At 38.0% G+C, this 21,606-nt stretch overlaps 1 protein-coding gene across 2 annotated transcripts in view; it reads left to right on the forward strand.

The window, feature by feature from the left end:
• The window catches only part of LOC128734475 (uncharacterized), a 184,871-nt gene that overhangs the window by 139,614 nt on the left and 23,651 nt on the right, over nt 1-21,606 (forward strand). For both annotated transcript variants that reach the window (XM_053828693.1, XM_053828694.1), the window contains one exon: nt 16,806-16,926. In XM_053828693.1, coding sequence (XP_053684668.1) covers nt 16,806-16,926 — 121 coding nt within the window. The remainder of the gene's footprint in view (nt 1-16,805; nt 16,927-21,606) is intronic.

Raw genomic sequence — 21,606 nt, forward strand, 5'->3', positions numbered from 1 at the left:
CAAATTTCTAAATTTACGTTCAAAGCTCTCCTCAGTCGGTGGAGAGGAGATGGTGTAATCAATAGCTTGGCAGATCTCCGCCGATGACCCCCGAGAAAGAAATGAAAAAATATTGAAAATAAAGCGAACATAAAATTGCGTAACAATTTCCACCCGTAGACGATGATGATATTCATGTGTGCACAAGCATCTTCATCATCACCATCATCAGCATTAGCATCGCAGGCAAATGCAAATCGCCGTTATAGCTCGGAGAAAAAAAACTCAGCTGCACGGCCTGACACCGTGATGGGGCTGTGCAATGTGCCAGTATCCTACGGATACTTCTGACAAGTCGCGATAGTGATAAAAAGAACAAACAGTAAATGCAATAAATAGATCAAGAAATTTGGATAATTTATACAATTCATACAGCTAATATCACTTGCCAAATTACAATGATAATAAGCTACAAAGAATCGTCAATTCATCATTTGCTACTACTAAACATTGCGCGGAAAATGCCGTTCGTTCCTCTTGGGCGCAATTCGAAACATCCTTTTTTGTTGTTGTTGTTGTGCATGTAGGACACAATAGCAAAATTATCAATTACCACACCAGCCACTTTGCCAATCAAACATCCTTTCTTTCCAGTGCATTGCATATATCGGCACTTAAGTCATCGATAATGGCCATCCATCAACGGCGGCAACCGCAGCCCCGCCCGCCCGCGTCGTCTTCGGTCGCCGTTGTCGTCCTCATCATCATTATGATCACGTTGGCTGTTACTCAGTCCGTGCGCGGCAGCTCTTGGCCACTACCACCACTCGCGCTCCGGCTCCGGCTCCGGCTCCTGCTGATGCATCCATTATCCGCAACTGTTTTGCATGAGCCGAGAGTCTGGCAACGCGCGCGCAAACTGATTGATGAACAAGCGGACGCGCAATCTTGGCCGCGGTCTGTTCGCGGCCTGCCAAATGTCCGTCCGCCGGGGTGGGCTCGGGCAGCAGAAGCAACAACAGCAGCAGCCGGCCATGTCCGATCTGAGCCGTGTCAGTACGGCTCAAAGTAACGGTTGAACAAGAAGTCGCGAAGTGCTTTGGTGAAGTGTCGGCGGTATCACTTTTTTGTTTGTTGTTTGTCGTCGGTTATGTCGTGGTTCGGAAAGTTCTATGTGGCCGCAACGCGACGGGTGCTTTGGGTGGCCTGCTTGCGCTGAGTGATTTTTCCGTGGGATTGTGTTTTATTTAACCTGAAGGGTTAGAGGAACAGTACTCGGTTCGATCCGGTACCACCATGGATGTGCTGAATAATTTGCATTACTACAGGCGGATGAACAACGATTACGTTTCCGTTTCGCGAGCGGCGATAAGAAGAGTGTAAGTTTTCCTCGGCTAGCTTTCCCTTCCCGTAACCGAGCAGCGCACTTTATCAGTACAAGCTGCTCTGTTCCCACAATCGGGGATTGATTTTCTTCCGGAGCCCTCCGTCAGGTTCGCAAATGTGCTTCTGTGCACTGTCGGCTTTCCAGCGTACGGCCCCGAAGCAATGTTTCCGTAACAATTTGCTTATTGATGGGAAAAAATGATTTCCCGTCATTTACGTTGAAATTGATAGTCAAACTCTTTGGCCACGATAAATGTTAGGCATCCTATGCAAATCGTTTTCATAACGTGCTCGTGAATTATCGTGCTTACCTTTCTTTTATGTTTGCTGAAGCTATTATCTAACAGATCAGATAAAGTCAGGTTTCAGATTGCAACAATGAAACGGATGCATTCGCACGTCAATAATGTTCTGCTTTCCGCTTGTGCATAAAATAATGATTTTATAATATTGAATCTTGCAACTACTTGAAAGATGGTAGTGAAGATTAATAGGTATTTCATCTTTTGTGTAAATACACAGAATATTTTGTTTCCATATCGTCCCAGTTGGCCTTTGGACGGTAATTCCACTACTGCAAACCGAAACATCGCCGAAACATTGCCTCAACCTGTATCTGTTGAGTCCTTTTACTCCATGCTAGGAGTGGCTCATGACAGCGTCTAATCCAAAATGGGCATTAAAAGCCTTCTTGTATCGAATCAGCATTACATACAGATATACATGCTAATAAGTCATATTTGATGCGCAAAATTGGCATATCCGAACTAGTTTAGAGACGATATCCGTGATTAGGAATAATTATAAGCGTTACAACTATACAAGTATTTATATACGATAATATCCGATTAAGCGCGAATCTCATCGTAATGCTATATAGTTTTGTGCTGAAAATCGTATATATGTTAGTTATTATCATTATTTAAAATAGAAAATCAGCTTGGGCCCACTTTATCAAGTTTTAGTTACGATTTCGAATTTATTAAGAGATATTTCGATAATACTCGTACATTTATATACGAGTTGGTGCTAGCTGGGTAGCCTTCCCATTTAGTTAGTCGATGGGTCTAACGTCTAAGTTAGGTACGATGCTAGTCGTCGTATGTTCGAATCTCGGCTGGGAGAGACTGTCAAAGTCGGATCGTAGTTCGTAGCCACTAGTTCGGCAATTGTTCTGTTCTTTAACTGCTGGCTGCGAAGTCTGCCGTTAAAAAAGAAGGTAAAGTTTTGATAACGGAATTTAGCACCTAGGCTTTGCTTTGCTACTTTATTTCCATCTGGTACATCAGTAACAAAAATTTATAGAAAATGGTGAAAATGATAGTGGAATGTTCATTCATTATCAACTGTGCAGTGCGTCGATGGTTTTTAGAGTGTAAACAAACAAGTGTCAAATATAAACTACATGGTGGACGATCAAGAGCGGCAACAAACAAGTGCAGCGAGAATAGTAGTGGTCCTAAAATGCTATCTGGAGTTACTCCTATGCCAGTCTAAAATCACCTCAATTGAGAAGGACGCAGTTTAACAGCACCTTTGCAATTACGTAAATAAACGTTCAGTCAGAAATGCAAGCTAGATGAGACTTCTAAGTGGTCCAGCTTAACCAGCAAGATTTCATGGTCGACACGATCAAATACTGCATGCAGATCAGTAGGCTTCGGCTGGACATATACTAAAATTGAAACGATACAGAAAAGATTAGCATGGTTACCTTGTTCCGTACTACGGAGACATAACCCTCGTTTGGTCTCCAATGTCCTTGGTTAGGAACTCCAGTTAAAGTGATTGTTACTGATCGTCCTGGATGAAATAGATTCGCCTTCGCACCCGAATGTTTTACTCATTAAACTACTGCCGCCCGTTGTATTGGGTAGTCTAATACCCAGTTTTGTGTTCTTCTCCCAATTCTGTCGTTTCCCTATACCACACACTCCTATGTGACGATAATAATTTTGTATGACTGCTCTTTGTTGCTGCCGCGTCAATGCGATAGAAAGTTTCTATTAGAAACAAGCAGTGCGTTGCCGACAGTCGCTCCGGCAAGTCTCGTAATTAACTACAGCTGGGTGTGTTTCTTTCTTTTTGATTTACTCGTATATAAACCGGATATATAGGCGGTCATGACGTAAACTATCATAAACATTGAAATAAGTGGATTGAAAATTGGATTGTTACCTAATAATCGTGTAAATTAATTTGGAAATTACACTCGAGTCAATTTTTACATGAGCAATATGTTTCCAGTTTTCTAAGAAACTCTAAAAAAGCCTTGGGTCGTATAAGCGTCTTAATACATTATCCTTCTTTATTGACAGATTTCGCAGCCGGTTATTAGAGTACAGGACCATTACGGGACTAGTGCAACGATCTTACTGACTATAACAGCCTCGCCCCGCCGAGATTCGAACGTACAACGACTGGCTTGTTAGACCAGCATCGTACCTCAAAGCTCACTAGGCAATTAAGAAACTCTAAAACTACACTTTAATTTTTATGGAAGATCGATTGATTAGGTTTTATCATGATTAGGGTTGTCTTCAATCACCATCGAAGTAACATAACTACTTGCCATCACTTTTTCGTCATCTTTTCGCTGTCTTTACGTGGTCTCTTCGACATCTATTTGCTGTCTTTTCATCATATTTATGTTATTTTTTCGTTACCTTTTTGTAGTTTTTTCGACGCGTTTTCGCTGTCTTTTTGTTATCTCTCTACTGTATTTTTATTGTCTTTCCATGGTCTGTTGCACACCATCACACCATATTTTTGTCGTCTTTTCATCATTCGTTGACCTCCGTTTTTGCATTTTGCGGTGCTTTTTTCAACGGCTTTTTGCCGTTTTTCACGCCTTTTTCGTTGTCATTTTACCATTTTTATTGTCTTTTCATCACCTTTTTGGCACCTTTTCTCGTCTTCCTGTTTGTTATTAAGACACCCAAAATTTTCACCAATGACGATTTTTAAGACAGTCCCAATGCCCTTCAACTGTATAAAAAAGACAACCCAAATATTGTTTTTCTCTGATGTTTCATCGTTCTTTCATCATCTATCCTATGTTCGGTGTCTTTTCTAACGGTTTTTAAATGTTTTTTACACGGTCGTGTTTGTTTTCGTTGGTTTTTGGCGGCTGTTTGCCATTTTGTCGCTTTTTGGGCATCTTTTCGTCCTCTTTACCATGTCTTTTCATGTCATTTCCGTCATTTTTTAGCACTTTTAGACGTCTTTTCGTCGTGTTTTTGTTTTCTTTATCGTTTCCTGTCGCTGTTATGGTATCTTTAAGTAATCTTATCACTGTTTTTTCGACGCCTTTTTGCTGTTTTCATCTTTTAGTTGTCTTTTCTTCATATTCGTCGTCTTTTTGTCGTCTCTAGTATTTGTCAGTTTTCGTCGTGTTTTCTGTTTTTTTTGGTTGTTGTTTTGTCGTCTTTTAATGGTTTTTTCGACAACTTCACATCCTTTCTTTGTGTCTTTTTTGCGATTTGTTGTCATATTTTATCGTCTTTTATGGCTTTTTTGTTTGATTGTTTTTTTTTTGCGTTTTTCGTCGTATTTTTGTCGTCATACGCCTTTTTTCAATGGGCTTCTCGTCTATTTGTCATTATCTTTTCGCCATGCTTCCGTCCTTTTTTTTTGCTGATCTTTTACCTTTTTTACGTCGTATTTTAGTCGACTTTTTTTGAATTCTACACATCGTTTTCTTATCATTTCTTTGTTTTATTTTTGTTAGGTTTTCGTCGTATTTTCGTCATGTTCGTATTTTTTGCGTCTATTTTTGTTTTGTTTTGATGTTTTTGCTGCTTTTGTCGTCTTTTTTGTTGCTATTTTGTTGTCTACTCGTCGACATTAGTCGTTTTTTCTTCATTTTTCTGCTATTTTAAGGACCCTAACCTTTCGTCCCTTTTTTGCCACTTTTTATCATCTTGTTTGTTGTCAGTTATCTTTTCACTTCCTAGATGCTGTTCTTGCATTGTATATTTGTCATTTTGTCGTCGTCTTTCAAAGGTTTTGTCGCCTTTTTGATGCTTTTTAAACGACCGTTAACATTTTTTGCTGTTCATTTTTATAATCTTGGTCAACTTTTCATCGCTTTTCGCTATTTTTTCTTAACTTTTTCGTCATCATTTTATCGCATTTTCGACGTCATTATGCCGTTCTTTGCCGCCTTGTTGCTATCCTTTTGTCGTCCATTTGCTGTCTTTTCGTTGATCTTAAGATCATCGATCATATGATTATGATCGTAGATCATATGATTGTATTATCAACGCTTTTGTATCATTTTTCGGTGTTCTTTTCTTCGTATTTTTTATATCTTTTGCCTTTTTTCTTTTTTTAATTAAGGCCATTACAAATATTTTAAAAAGTTTTTGTCCCTCCGGTATTGGGCCACTGAAGGGGGCGGGGCAAAAAAAACACAGAGAATTTTTTAATCGAGCAAAAAAAATGGATTTCAGGCATTTTTATTTTAAGTTTAAACGTAAAAGCCAAATCTATTCTTGCTTTTAATATATACGTTGTTAATTTCCATGCAAAAATCTACGAAAAAAAGACAAAAACGAACGAAAATGTTTTTGGCCGATTTTCGGAAATTCCGCTGTTTGAATTTCCATTTCTATTTCATGCTAGAAGCGTTAACTCAACTCGTACACTCATTTTTCAAGCTTTTCATGCTGTAGAGCCCACAGACAATTGATTTTATAAAAAAAATTAACCTCATATCCTACAAATTATTTTTTTGACCCCCGATTTTTCGCACTACAGCAATCTTATTACGAACGTTTGAAATGTGCAAAGAAATAGTAATAAAAGTATTTTACCTTTCTATCGAACTCCCACTAGAAAAATATCAACATTATAGCTATTAATATTTGGTGGGGCAGTCTTCGGAGAAATTTATCAAGACTGAAGTTTAATTTTTTTCCCGACGTTTCAACACTTAGTTGGTGTCTTTTCCAAGAGGTAATATAATTCTCCTTGAAAAAGACACCAAACAAGTCTCGAAACGTCGGCAAAACATCAATCTTCAGTCTTGATAAATTTCTCCGAAGACTGCCCTGCCAATTATTAATAGTTACAATTGAATCCAGTCGATAAAAAACACAACCTATCAGCATTATTATTAATCTGAATATACTACGGAGAGTGAAAACCTGAAAGCGAAGAATATCATACCATCAACGCATTATAAAGGGGAGAGTTCTTTCTGTTGTTAAAGTGAAAATTGCAAGTACGAATTGACAGCATAGCAGCGTTAACGCAAGAATTCCTTTTTAATTCACTACTCATTAGTAGTCCCTTTTTACTATTCTGTTGTTTACTTTCTCTCAGAAAAACTGTCTAAAAAACTTTCAAATCGGCTCTCAAAGAATAAAGTTATGCTGTTTGGAATATTATTCACTTGTATGTAGCGTACTTGTGCGTTTTGTAACTGAAAGAAATTGAAGTCTATGAAATTTATAAAAATCCACAGATTCGAGCACTTCATCCGTACCGTAGGTTCGAAGAAAATCCTTAAATCCATAGAACTATGGATAAATTAGTAGATCTGGTATCACTGACGCTCGGTCTAAATTATTACCCAGTTGAAAGTAAAAATAATAAGAATAATATTTTTTATTTATAATATGTTTTATTTTCAAAATTTATCTATTTTGCAAATATATCAGTAAAAAGCTTCGGTGGAATCCATAATCCGAAACTAATCACCAAAATAAACGTTAATTTTAAAAGATTTCAAATACATTTGCTAAAAATTGTAAAAACTATACATACTGCCGAGCTTTCTAAGTACAAAAAAAAATCAATTATCGGTTGACTTACGCATGGGTTAATTTTCCGTCCTATTGCCGATCAAACAATGAAAAAAACATCACGACAGTCCTATAAAATTAGATGGGAAATCATGATTTTGTTTTTTATAAGTCATTAACTTTAACAGTTGTATAATACCCCCCAGTTTCTACAGTTCCCAGCAGTAAACCGTGACATTAAACCTTATTTTGTGTAGTATCAAATAAATTAGAAACTTTTATATTTGATCTTAAAATTCAATTTCACCTTTACTTGGGCTAATTTTTCTTTCAGAAGAGCCGGGACTCTTGACAGTGAAAACACAATAAACATTCAACCGTAAACATGATTATAAATTTAATGCCTTGCTTAGATTATGCATGACGCACCTACTGTTTGCTCGTCTCATACCGTGCATCTATACGTACAATTTGTAATTGAATTAATTTTATCGTTTAGTCTACGTTTTGCCGTCAACCAACAGTTGACTGCTGCAATTGTCTGCCGTCGGTATAAAACTTGGAATGCTGATGATGATGGATGCATTGATCGCCCATATGCGATTTGCTTTGTTGGTAGTACCTATATATGTTTATGAAATTTATTGTCAGTGATTGCTGCTTCCTTCGGCGGTTAATGTCTAACATTAGAAGCATGGCGGCAACATGCGTTGCCATACCATGCGGTAGGAATCCATCACGTTGACCGGGATAAGCACAGCACGTTGCAGATGACACCATTAATGGTCGTACCTACATAGTACATTTGCGAGTATAATAAATAACGGGACATTTTGATTGTTATCCCTTTCGGACGATTACAACAGTTGGCTAAATGATTGCTAATTTGAGCTCTCGAGCGAAACCGTATGAGTTGTGGCAAGATATTTAATTTTGAATAAATAATAATTACTTTGGATAGTGCCAAATTTCAACTGTAAAATGGTACTTTACCTGCTATTCAACTAAAGCTAAAATAGTGGAAAATAGTTCGATAACATAGACTTTCATTTTAGAATTGAAATTACCATGGGTGATAACAAAAAATGGTAATCATTACAGTCATTTTGATACAACAGATTTTTTTGCGATAGAAAATCGAACAATTGCTAATTGCGGTAATCAAATTTAACCATTCAGTGGTAATGCTTATAACAATTTTATTGACAAGATTGATTTCATGGAGAACAGACAAAACTCCAATATCAATTTCAAATAACCATTAACATAGACATAAATGATTCCACTCTTACTGAATGTAGTATGTATTATGCTTTGATTTATTACTCAGTAAAGTTACATAAATCAAAGCAAGAAAAAAGTTAATCAGTGAGTTACTCGAGATATATTACACAAGTGAAAACCTCAGGTAAATCCCCAACTAGATTACTTCTTCTGCCGCTTCAGGTGGAGCAATTATTCCACTATGAGGTACGATTATGCCTGTTACAATGTGGCACATGCAGCGAACATTGAATCACCCTCTTAGCGCAATAAAAAGGGCAAGTGAAACCAAATCAACCACAAACAGTTCAACTAAATACGACGCTCACTATCTTGTAGCTACAAGCAGCGATGATGGTAGGTATCAACGCGGTAGCTTTGTGCAACAAATATGCCACCTAGTGGAGTATCATAAATATAATTGCATCATATCAGTGTTGCGTTCAATCCTGCCATAAGTCAAGGTATTTTCCCAGGGGCGAAGATCAGTTTAAAATGATTTCAGTTCATTACAATGTTAATTGTCGGTATGTCAACCGAAAACGTTATCTATACTAAGTCCAAGATTTGCAGTTATAAACGCAGATGATTGAAATACCTAATATATAAAAGTAAGCTTGACTAGCTGTGACTTGTAGTACGACTTCCTTCCTGGAATTCTTCGAGACACACTCGAGCGAAAGAAAGCCACGGGCGAGGTAGTCCATAATTCGACTAAATCAACGGTCGGACTGTTCCACTGATCTCACCGCATCATCGGTCTAATTCGCCGATCGAGAGAAAGAGAGAGAAAGAGCCGCGAGACCATGAAGTTCGTGAAATGGGAACAAACTTGCGAACGTGATTGATGATCTGTACGTGAAAATTTATTGCCCTGGCGCTTCAAAGCCCTCGATTCTCAGCCGCAGTTCTCACACCTCATCGGATATGCATCGGTAGAGCTTACCCCCGGGCACCGCTGGGTTGCGCTGCTCTGGCGGCGCACAACTTTAGCAATGCCGTTCCGCCGTCACCGCGCCGACGACGGTCGAATGACTGTTTGCCTACGGTCGTCATGGATCAGCATTGATTCATAAATCTTAGATCCAGTGAAATTGCGTTTCGATTTACGCTCATTCACAATCCTTTCGTTAATGAGTAGAAGTATGAGAAGCTTTTTTTGGGATTGTTTCCTAGACATAAGAAAAATAAATTCAATATGTAAATGGCTACATAAAGTAAGTAGAAATTAAAAGCAATTAAAAAAGTCGTGTCAGATAACTGATCTAAAGTTCCGAATCGCATTTTTATCGAAAACAATTAACGCAACCAAGTAAATTTTCTATCTTCACTAATCATTACTGAAGTTTCTTAACCCATTAAGGTGAAATTGGTCGTCATCGATACTACAAATTTCAAAAGCAGTTTTTTTGTTTGAAAAACAAAATTCTTTTCATGAAAATATATTCGCTGTGTTCCGATTGCCAAGAAGAATGCAGTGAATACATTTCTATAAACAGAATCCCGCCTTTGGGCCCAAAAACTGCTTCCAAAATTGGGCTCTTCGACGGAAAGTCAATGACTGCTAATATCCCGTTGAGCCTCAAACTTATTCCAGCAGAGCTGAAAAACTGAAAAGTTTAGAAAAGGAGTTTTTAGCTCAACTAAGAAGAACCTGCAGACATGTATTTTTAACTAATTGAACCCGAATCTTACGATACGGAAAACATAGATGTCTGTCAAGAAAATTGCAGATGTATTCCGTTTGCCTTTGTTTGCGAAGTTATTTAATGTTTGTATTAGTAATTTTTACCGTGCTTTTTTGACCTTCTCAGTCGTTTACGGAATTTAGAACTGTTTTTTTCGATTCACCCCGACGTTTCGACTATTTATTTCAGTCTTTTTCAAGGATTGAGTGGTCTCAGTTCTTCGTTAAAAATATTCAATTTTAAGAATGTAAATGTCTGTTAGTTTTTCTGTGCATATCTGTCAGAATCTATCAGAATCATAATCTGTTAGATTATGAGTTTATGAGATTATGAGTCAGTCGAATCGAGCAGTTGAGTCGAGCTGTTGAATCGAGTAGTCCAGTTGAGCAGTTGAATTGAGCAATCTAGTCGAGCAGTTGAATCAAGCAGCCTAGTCGAGCAGTCGGATCGAGTGGTTAAGTCGAGCATTTGAGTTGAGCAGTGGAATCAAGCAGTTGAATCAAGCTATTCAGTCAAGCCGTCCAGCCCAACAGTCGAGTCGAGCGGTCGAGTCGAGTAGTCTAGTCGTGCAGTTGAATCAAGCTGCTCAGTCAAGCAGTCTTGTCAGAGCTGTCAAGTCGAGCAGTCGGGCCGAGTAATAAGTCGAGCGGCCGATTCGAATAGTCGAATGGAGCAGTTAAGTCGAGTAGATCAGTCAAGCAGTCGAGTCGATCAGTTGAATCGGGCAGTTCAGTTGAGCACTCAAATCGAACAGTTTAGTCAAGCAATCTAGTCGAGCAGTCGGGTCGACTAGTTAAGTCGAGCAGTTGAGTCGAGTAGTTAAATCGAGCAGTGTAGTCAAGCTATTCAGTCAAACAGTTGAATCGAGCAGTTAAACCGAACAGTCCAGTCGAGCAGTCGGATCCAGTAGCTGAGTCGAACAGTTGAATCAAACAAATAAGTCTAGTAGTCCAGTCGTGTAGTTTAATTGCGAAGTTAAATCGAGCAGTAGAATCGAACAGTCCAGTCAAACAGTTTAATAGACCAGTTCAGTCGAGCAATTGAACCGAGCTGTCTAGGCAAGCAGTTCAGTCGAGCAGTAGAATCGATCAGTTGAGTCTAGCAGTCGAATCTAACAGTCCAGTCGAGCAGTTCAGTTTGGCAGTCCAGTCGAGAATTCAAATCGAGCAGTCTAGTCGAGTAGTCTAGACGGGTAGTCTAGTCGATCAGTTCATCATTCGAGCAGTCCAACAGCCGACCAGTGACTGAGAATATAATCAATTGCTACGACTGCATGACGCATGACGGGTCTGTTTTTAATTACCGATAAGCCTTTTATGATGTCCTGCTACTGTTTTACCTGACTCACTGCGAATATGCGTATTATTGAAATAAAACGTAACCATACGTTTTATTCGTTTATAACGCATATTCAGTTAATATCGATAACAAACGATTTTTTATAAGTTGTGCTTTTGTTACTGCATTTAATTTGTAAAAAGTTGCATAAATAACAATTCAGTTTCACAATACAATTATTGCGTACTACTGGCACATGAAATATAATGTTTAAGTACGTTATTTTTAGTGATCAAAATTAACGATATTTTCGATACAAGGGCGATATTTTTCGAAACCTTTCGAACCAACACGATCCCGCGAATACAACGCATTTCGCAGTGAGTCAGGTAACACAGTAGAAACCTGGTTTTGGCTACAGACAAGCCTTTTATATAGGGTAACCAACCTATCTTGAACCTCGTCAGTAGCTACCATTTGATTTTGCTGTAATTGTCCAAATTATGTATAGCTGCTTATGGGGTCCAAAATACGTTGATTTCCCTAGATTTTGTCCCTTTGTTCCACAACGGTTCGCTGCGATATTTTCTTAGCATATTAAAAGATGAAATACCGCCGGAGCTAGAGGTAATCCGTTTCCTCCAGCTGCTGAAAACTTCTGGAGAAGAAGCAACAAACAGAAAAATAAACTGGTGAAACAAAGCGGAAAAACGCGATGGAGAAAAGAAAAAAAACTGGCATGAAAAAAAAGGAGGAAAAACGAGACGAAAAACGAAGGGACTGGACAGAAAAGGATGAAGAACGAAAGACAAAACAAGAAAAATTAAATCGAAGATGAAAGAACGCTAAAGAAAAAGAAGCAAACGAGACAGTAAATGAGGGTAAATTGGACAGACATAGAGACAAAGGAGAAAAAAGGAGAAAAACGAGATGGAAAAAAAGGAAGAAACCTTACCTACTCATTGGCTCATGTGCGCCAGTCCGGCAGAATAAAGGGATGAAATCGGTGATCTCCACTGCATTCACTCCGTTCATTCGTTTGCTCAAGGTGTGTTTGATTCACCCCCACCTACGCAGAAAGAAGAAAAGAAAAGTAAAAAATGCGGTCATAGGAGAATGGAGAAACGGGAACAGAAAAAGAAGAAAAATGGGACAGATCAGAAAATAAACCGGGAAAAATGAAAACGAAAGATAAAAGACATTGCTCGTTCGTTTGAATAGAAATCACGCTAGTCACTTTTTGACAGTTTGAAATCGTCGAAAAAAGAATCTGCTTGGCTGTGTTTAACTAAAAAGTACCTATTTTGTTTGATTAGCATATAAGCTATAAGTGTATGTCTCGCAACATGACCAGGACCACACCGCGGCGCTCGAGTGTTTTTTCGAGTGTTCAGTATAAAACCATATAAATGTATAAATCCTACAGTATAAAACCTTGCAAATGCTAGCTACTCCGCAACATGCACAACAGAGGGTGCTAGTGTGCAAGCAAAATGTGTAGGACGACGGTTTTTAAAGGATTTTCTTCCATGTGTCATGTCAGTTCGTCAGTGCTACTGATTTAGTTGACAAAAAATGATATTTAGGCTCAAACAACAGTTGCTGCGCGAGAACACCGCTCGCTTGCGCTGGCGCTGTTGTCAGATAATATACAAGTATAATTTATTGCATTGCTAAATTTATAGCGAGCTGCTCTGCGTAATGCGAAGACTGCACCAGGTGATGCTAGTGTTTTTCCAAGTTTTAGGGGTGTCATTGAAACGATGCTTTGTTAGAAAATTTGTTGGAAGTGTTACGTCTGTTAGTCTGTGTTTAGGCCATTACAAATATTTTTTCAAGTTTTTGTCCTTCGGATGCTGGGCAAGAGATTTTTTTAATCACGCAAAAAAAAATAAGGTTTTTGGGAATTGAAGTTTAATCGTGAATCTAGTCTTGCTTTTCATCTATACGTTATTATTTTTCATGCAAAAACCTTCCAAAATAGAGTCAATTTCGTCCGACGATTTCGTCCGCGACGGTTATAATTCATCGCGTTCGAAAGAGTGGGAAATTTGCAATATAAAACGGAAAAGAAAAACAGAACGTGACATAAAAGGAGGAAAGCAGGATATAATGGGAGGAAGACGAACGAAATAAAAAGACGAGCGAACGAAAATGGGATCGAAACAAGATGAAAACCGGGACCGAAAAAAAGTATAAAGTCAAAAAAGGACAGAAAATGACAAAAACGAGACAGCTACAAGTGTAGTGTAGAAAAGTGTAGAAATGAGCCTGAATACGAAGACGGAAAAAGACAGATGAAAAAAGGAGACAGTAAATTCAGGAAAGCAGCAAACGGGAATAAAACGAGAAAAGGAACAGAGAAAGTGGAAACAGCGGACAGATAAAGAAAAAGCGAGACAAGAAGGGAGTACATAACAGAAAACAAAAGAAACCAAAAGGGAAAAGAAAATAACGAAAGCAAGAGAAATGATAAAACCAATGGAGAAAACGAGAACTAAGGTAAAAAGAGGTCAAACGGGACATAGAGGGAGGAATATGGAACAAAAAACGAGCAAACGATACAGAAAAGAAAGAAAATCAGAAAAAAACTGATTAAGCAAAAGGTAAAATGGAATAAAAAAAGACGAAAAATGAGAGATAAAAAAAAAAGAAAACCGGAAAGGAGAGGGAAAAAGGGAACCAAAAGCAGAATAAATGACAAAAAACGGGCCATCAAAAAGAGGTAAACGGCACAGACGAAGACTAAAAGCAAGAAGGAAAAAAGTGTAAAAAGTGTTAGAAAAATACGAAAGCTGAAAACGAAAAAAAGGACAAGAGGAAGCGCGAAAGAAAATAGCAAATAACGAGGGTAAATCATGATGAAAAACTGGACTGAAAATAAGAAAAAATGGAACAAAAAACGAAGGAAAACGGCGTAATGAAATAGAAAACATGGAACAGAAATAAATAAACCGAGAGAAAAAAAGAAAATGGGATGGAAAGTGAGAGCAATAATCAAAAAATGGAAAGAAAACAAAGAGAGAATAAGAAGGGAAAAAACGGAACAGGAAAAAAGAAAAAGCTGAACAGCAAAGAGGTAAAACGAATAATAAGACGGAAAATGTCAATCTCAATTTCAAGTAAAACTTCGAGTCTAATTTCGTGGGCGGTTTGAAGTAAAATTTCATGTTAAAATTAGTCTTAGTTCAAATCAAAATTAATGGACAATACCTAGTTCAGTTGCATGTCCGATAAGAATATTTGCTTATTTTGAAGTGTAATTTAATTGCAATTTTAGTTTTAAGTCAGTTTTTAACTCTAGTTTAAAGTACGTTTTAAATTCCAATTTCACGTCTAATTTCAAATGTTATTGCAAGTCTAATATTTAGTCCAATTTAACTCCAATATACGTCCAATTTCAATCCCAATTGAGCTTGCTGACGTTTATCGTACGCGCACATCGATGCGCGATTTGTTGTTACTGTTGTTAGATTTTACATTGATTTTACACGTTTGTTTTTGTTTTCCCCCAGTTATACCCCGGTAAAAAAACATACGTTTGAGTGATAAACGATAAGTTTTTGTAGCTTTTTGCACTGGGCTTAGCAAGCTCTATGTTAAGTTCAATTTGAAATTAATTTCAAAGCGTGGGGAACCATATAATTTTTCAAGAGGGGTAACTAGACTATTGGAACCAATATTTGTAGTAAAGAGTAGATGTGAGATATATATTTGTAGTTGAAAACTGAAACGAGGTTGGCTTAGGAACATCGGGTATAGCAATTTAAAAAGCCTTACCTTACGCTATATGACAATAATAAATTAAATTAAAAATTAATGTTAATAGTTGGAATTGGAAAGCAACTCAATCATGAAAGTGATAGATCCACCCGGATTGTAGGTACCCATTTAAATCAAGCAATCACAGCATTTTCCTATCCTTGGCAGTGAACCAATCGAACCGCATTTATAGCCCTTTGGTCGAGCTAATAAAGTACTCGACCCTTCATTACAGTACTTTACGGACCAAAATAAGCTTATTGAGCTTATTTTCCGATCGCATAATACCGGTAAATAGTTTTCTTTTAACATTAAATTGAACTTTTTCTTTTACTACCAAGGCACAGTACAAATGCCCTGGACATTAAACAGTGCACATTATCACAAGTTGTGTTCATCACATCATAACCTAAGCGCAACCTTCGGCATCTTTTTTTTTTGTTCCATAACTGCTCCACGCTTCTTTGTTGAACTGTTTCCTGCCTCAGATAACAACGGATATGGCTTGTTAATAAATGCTATCGGTCTATGCGCTGAATAGCTTAGAGCTCGGAGGCATGTTACTGGTTATGATTTTCCCGCTTAGTTTTTATTCATGCATTGTTCTGTTTACCGTTATTTTCTAGTTTCACTTTTCTTTTACACACAACACATCACTGCACAAATCAGTGGTTGTTGCTAGGGAAAATTACTATCGATATAAGATGGAATATTGGAAATTTTATGGCCAGCTTTACCAGCTCAATTGTTTACCTGTCGATTCTTGCTGTTGCGGTTGATTAGTATGAAATGACATAATCAGAGCATAGAAAATTAGCACGCGATCGATTTAGAGTGCGGTTGTGGCATCCACTTGACACTCCATAACTGCAATCTATTTTTCTGAAATGCCACCCCAGACAACTATCGCCATATCATGCAACGGTTTCTAACCACCGAAGAAACTATTTTATTGTGGTTTTTATGCAACTGTGGTGCCAAGAAACATTGAAACTTCGCTGGAGCCATATCGAACTTAATGAGACCAGCAGCCGCAGTATCAATGGAATTCGAACAATTTGTTGCATGCACCGATATGTTGCAGGTTACGAAGCTAAAAGATACGAGTTGAGTTGAGGTAATCACCTCTTCGTTATGAGTAAAACAAACAAAGCCAGCATAAATAAGTTGCCCTGGTTTTCTTTACTGTTTGCTGATTTTGTCTTCCTTCAATTAGAATTAATTTCGCTTTCAATTGCAGCGAATTGATCGGGAAATATTTCGCGAAAAATCGAATTTGATTGCTGAACGATGAGGTTATGTTCCCATTATGTACCCAACCGAAGGTTAATTTCAAATCCGGTTCATCACGATCGGCTGTAATTGCAAAAATTGCGCTTTACTTCCTGGGGCACCCTGTATACTCTCAACGGAACGTTTGTGCAACAAATCGTGTCGCTTTCTTTTTACGTACACCGGCGCAGATCATTATCAATCGTTTGCAATGATGCCGACATCAAGAGAAGCGTGTGTTTGAATGTCTAAGCAAAGGCATTATTTTTCTTAGAAAACAGAAATAAAACTCATCTAGTTAATTTGGAATGCTTCGTAGGATTGATTTAATATATTATATTCTGCATGTGCTTTTCAAAATATTTCGCATCTACTGCAATGACCAAGGTAATTGACTAATCGATATTTTCATTTCTTTTACTTCCAGTGACATTTCGTACTGCTCCTACCAGATGGCACCCAGTACCGGGAAAAATCCCCCAACGGGGAACCAGATAGGACCACCGGATGTGAACGAGATGACGTTAGGTTGGAACTCCAATATCAAGGTATGGTGTATGAGTAATATTGTCGAACGACAATTTACAGCGTTTTTATTCTAGAAACAAGTTTTGGTATGAGTTGTTGTTGTAGTACATAATATTTAACTTCTTAAAATGCAATTTTATCCAGGGGCGGACAGGGAACCAAAGGGCCCACCGGGCCTTTGAGAATAGGGGCCCAGTTTGCAATATTCTCATGCTAGTAAATTAACACAAAAAACGACATCTACTCAAAAGACATCAGCGTTACAAGGACAGTAAATCGAATGAATATGGGCTCTATTTTGTAAGTCATGTCGTGCAACTCGACTCGACTCAGACACTGTCGAGCGTCGAGTATCGGGAGAACGGGCAGCATAGCGGATCGATGCTCGAAACAAAACAAACTCAGTCGTTATTAGGACCGAGTTACCAACTTTTAGCGTGTGCGTCATATTAGCGGTTCACGGTACTTTAGTACCGTGCTTGATGATTCTTCTCCGTCAAGAGTATCCCTGTCTAACTAGAGCACCTCAGCTTTTCCGTCTACTTCAACACAACACAGGACCTTTACGACCGATACGACGCGGTTCGTAAAATCTTCTGAAGACGAATCCTTCCGTAATGCTCGGTTCATGTGTTTACGTCAACATATGCCTCATCAGAAGATAAAACTTTATATGAGCCTAAAAACAATCACTGATCAATGGTTATGTATAATTAATTCAACATTTCTGTTTTTGGTATGAAAAAAAAACTTGTCCACGTGGACATTTACGATACCCTCTCCCCCCTTCCGTGGACAAGCGTGGACATTTCCATACCCCCACCCCCCTCTAAACTGTCCACGTGCTATATGGATGGCCCCCAACGTTTCAAGTGCGTAAATAACCGGTCTAATAAGGGTTTTGTATATTGTCCGCTTCATACGGCGGCTTCTTGATTGTAGCGCTTTGCGAAGGGCAAACTAGACCCGATTTCCCGCTTAAATGCGCCACTGGATCTGCTTACTAGTGTTGTTGTCCGCGGTCACCAGCGATCCCAAATAGGGTAGAGGATCCATATTTCGCCAGTTGATGAATCCAAAGCCTTTTTGCATATTTTTGGTAGACTTAAAAGAAATTATTTGACGAATTGGTAAAATTGAGAGCATCAATTTTACCAATTCGTCAAATAATTTCTTTTAAGTCTACCAAAAATATGCAAAAAGGATTTGGATTCATCAACTGGCCAAATATGGCACCTGGCGAAATATGGATCCTCTACCCTATACTAACTTATCAACCACTTCTAGTTTGTCGCCGTCATTGGTTATCGTCCGTAGGAGGCGCGCGTTTGTTTCTTTTGTGCTTTTCCCTTTCATGTATTTGGTCTTCAACGCGTTTACTTTTAGCGCAATCCTCCTGGACTCGGCTTACAGTCTAGCGAAGATTGCCTTCGCCATTGCAAAATTCCTGGCTATGATATCAAAGTCTTCAAAACCAAGGAGTTGGCTATCCTTAGTGAAAATTGTTCCGACGTCCACTCGTCGGATTACTCTCTCAAGAGCGATGTTGAACAGCATGTCGAATAAGCCATAACCTTGTCTCAACCCTCGCAGCGTTTCGTAGGGTCTCAAGAGTGCCCCCGAGATGCGCACGAAACACATCACTCGATCTAATGTAGCTCGGATAAGTTGCGTCAGTTTATTCAAAAAACCGTGTTTGTGCATTATCTACCATAGCTGGTCTCGATCGACTGTATCGTATGCTGCTTTGAAATCAATAAAGATGAGATGCGTGGGTACGTTGTACTCCCGACATTTCTGCAAGATCTGTCGGATAGTAAAAAATTTAGTCCGTAGTGACGCGAACCCACATGGAACCTTGTGGTATCGGTGACAGCCAGCGTAACAAGATCTGGGAGAGTACCTTGTATGCCGCGATAGTGGCAGCACTCGAATAGTTGTAAATAGGACAAACCACTCCTTCTATCAATTCCTCCGGTAGCTTATCCTTCTTCCATATTTTAAAAATAATCCAGAGTAGAGCCGTTGCCGGCATTTCTCGGCCATCTTTTCAAAGCTTGGTCAGGTTCCGGTATATAACCCTTACGAGTTTGGCTGTCCTTCTCGTAAAGCTTGCGCGTGTCATTCCCAAGTAAAATATGAGTTTTATTGCGCTCTTATTGCGGTTTTTATGACCCATTTTGGTCACCAGAACCGTCATAAGTACGTAATAAAACCAGCATTGTTACTTGGGATTAGCTCGGAATAACTGTTCTTCACGATTCTGTAACTAATTCTTCACGATCTCTGTCCTCCTTTTGGCGCATTTTACTCCTTAGGATCGTGGTCAACTGGTTTCTTGATCGTCGGTATTCTTCCTAGTGGCAATGCTCAGATAGTTTTTTCAAGCAATGTTTTTCTCTCCATCGCTTGTTCGCAATCCCCCTCAAACCAATTATTTTGTATATTCAGGGGCTCTTCACCTAGTACCACGGTAGCGGCCTCTATGATGGCCGAGCGTATTCTACCCCACCCGTCTTCAAAGTTTGAAGCATCTAACTCCTTGGAAGAAGGCAGTGTTCCATCCTACGTAGTTCTCGGCATTTTGCGGGTTTTCTAGCTGCCTGATGTTCAGCCTAGGAGAACGGTTTTGACGCTTCCGGTATATGTGATTCATTGCACGTTAGTTAGGTGATCTCCAGGCGACTTCGTGGAATAATGTCCCAGCAAACCAGATATCGTATATTCATGTCGAGATTTAATCTTATATAAATGGATATCACATCGGACTCGTATAAATGTACACATGTTGTAAGCACATTGTGTAAATTTCATCGTATGTGATGCACACGATGATTGATATACGAATTAATAGTAAAAATCGTAAATAGGTCGAAAGATAGTCGGGTTATGCTAAGAGAATATCGCATAGGACGATTTCTTAGATTTAGTTACCAACAATGGCTATCATGAAGATGTAATCGTATTTAATTACAGTTTTCATCGGATTATGTTTTGCAAAATGTCTTATATGACATCGTTTTGGATTTATATACAAGCAGTGATAATCATGAGATTCTAAGTGCGTTAAAATATGATTTGCATCAAAACACGTTCAAATCTGTTGTCATTTCTTTACAACAAAAACAACAAAATAGAGAGATTTCAAGGATACGTTCTTAATTCAGATTTGTCAACCAAAAAAATTAACGGTTTCTTTGCTTTATTTTAAATTTAAAAATCTATTTATTTCTTTTGTTAAAATTGAACTTATTTTTATTGTGGCGGAATATTCTAAAAACCATTATCTGGTTTGAAAAACTTTTAAAATTATCTTTTTAACTATTTTAAAAATGTTAATAATTCAATTAAGCCCGCCTAAATATTAAGCAGCAAGCATATAATGATTAAGACATACTGACAAGACAATAAAAGATCTTTTTGAAAAATCACTCTTTGAGGAGTTTGATTGTTTTTTTGGCGTATTAAAACCACGTAACGTAACGTTTTAAAAATTAAAAATGTTAAAAATAGAAACTCATAATTTTTTAGATATTTCTCTGATAGGTAAGTGAACGAACGGAAATCTTAAAATTTACCAAGGAGAGTCTTTCTCAGAACTGGGCAAGTCTAGATTATGATCCATTCCGCTAATCTAAATGCCTTAATATCAGTGCATCTTATGGCTTTTCAGAAGAAATGCAAATGTTAAGTGGAATTGGAAAAAGACATTCAGCATTTAACTGGTACAGTAAAAAATAATGTTTGATGCTTATTGTTGTAAGCAATTTTGAGCTGTCCTATAGCATCTAAATGTATAGCATTCTATTTTAAATAACTTTTAATTTCTTTTTAAGAGCTTCTGAAATAACAGACAACATTTTTGTACTTGAGCTTTAATAATATTATCTCCATGTAATCAAATATGAATATGCATATAACGTATTCTAATGTATATTTAAAACAATCTGTACCACGGAATTCTAACAAAGGTACTGCATATCATCCCATGAAGTCAGCATTACCATTAAAATAAACGATCAAATGCAAACTTATTTACGACACTGTAATTCAGTCACAATTGACACAAACTCGTATGTTGGATGAGAATAAATCAAATCCATACTTACACGTTCAATGCATCAGATAAGATCTCATTACTTACATGTACGATGACTTCGGTTTAAGATGTGCAAAAATATCATTGAGGTACTGATGTACCAGTAGCTTAAAGGTAATGAACAAATACTGCGGTACGGGTGATTCTTGGTTCTAAACCAGGTGAGTACAGCTTTGTTTTAAATGATATAGACAAAAAAGTTAAATATTGTGACAGGTCGGTAATATCTGGAAGCTTATGAAAAAAAGCTTTCAGCAAAGCTTTTACTTTTTTGTCTCATTAACTTTCAGGGCGAATATTTGGCTATAAATAGCCTGCTCTGTATGCAATTTTTGACACTTGCCATTTAACACATGGGGAAAGGCGAAGGGTAGAGTAGAAATATTATCGTAACTGTGTCGAAATGCAATCCAGTCAATCGGCTCAGTCGTATAAACTGTTTTGTTTTGTCGGCATTTCAATTATTCTGAAGAACTAAATCATGTATATCGCCTCCACTTTTGCATGTATATGCCGTTTCTGCGCATGATATATGATTTGATAGACCTTATATGCTGACGTTTATCTAATTTAGAATTAAGGTATACAGACCAAAATGTTT

Source organism: Sabethes cyaneus, chromosome 2 (genome assembly GCF_943734655.1).
Source record: "Sabethes cyaneus chromosome 2, idSabCyanKW18_F2, whole genome shotgun sequence".
NCBI lineage: Eukaryota > Metazoa > Arthropoda > Insecta > Diptera > Culicidae > Sabethes > Sabethes cyaneus.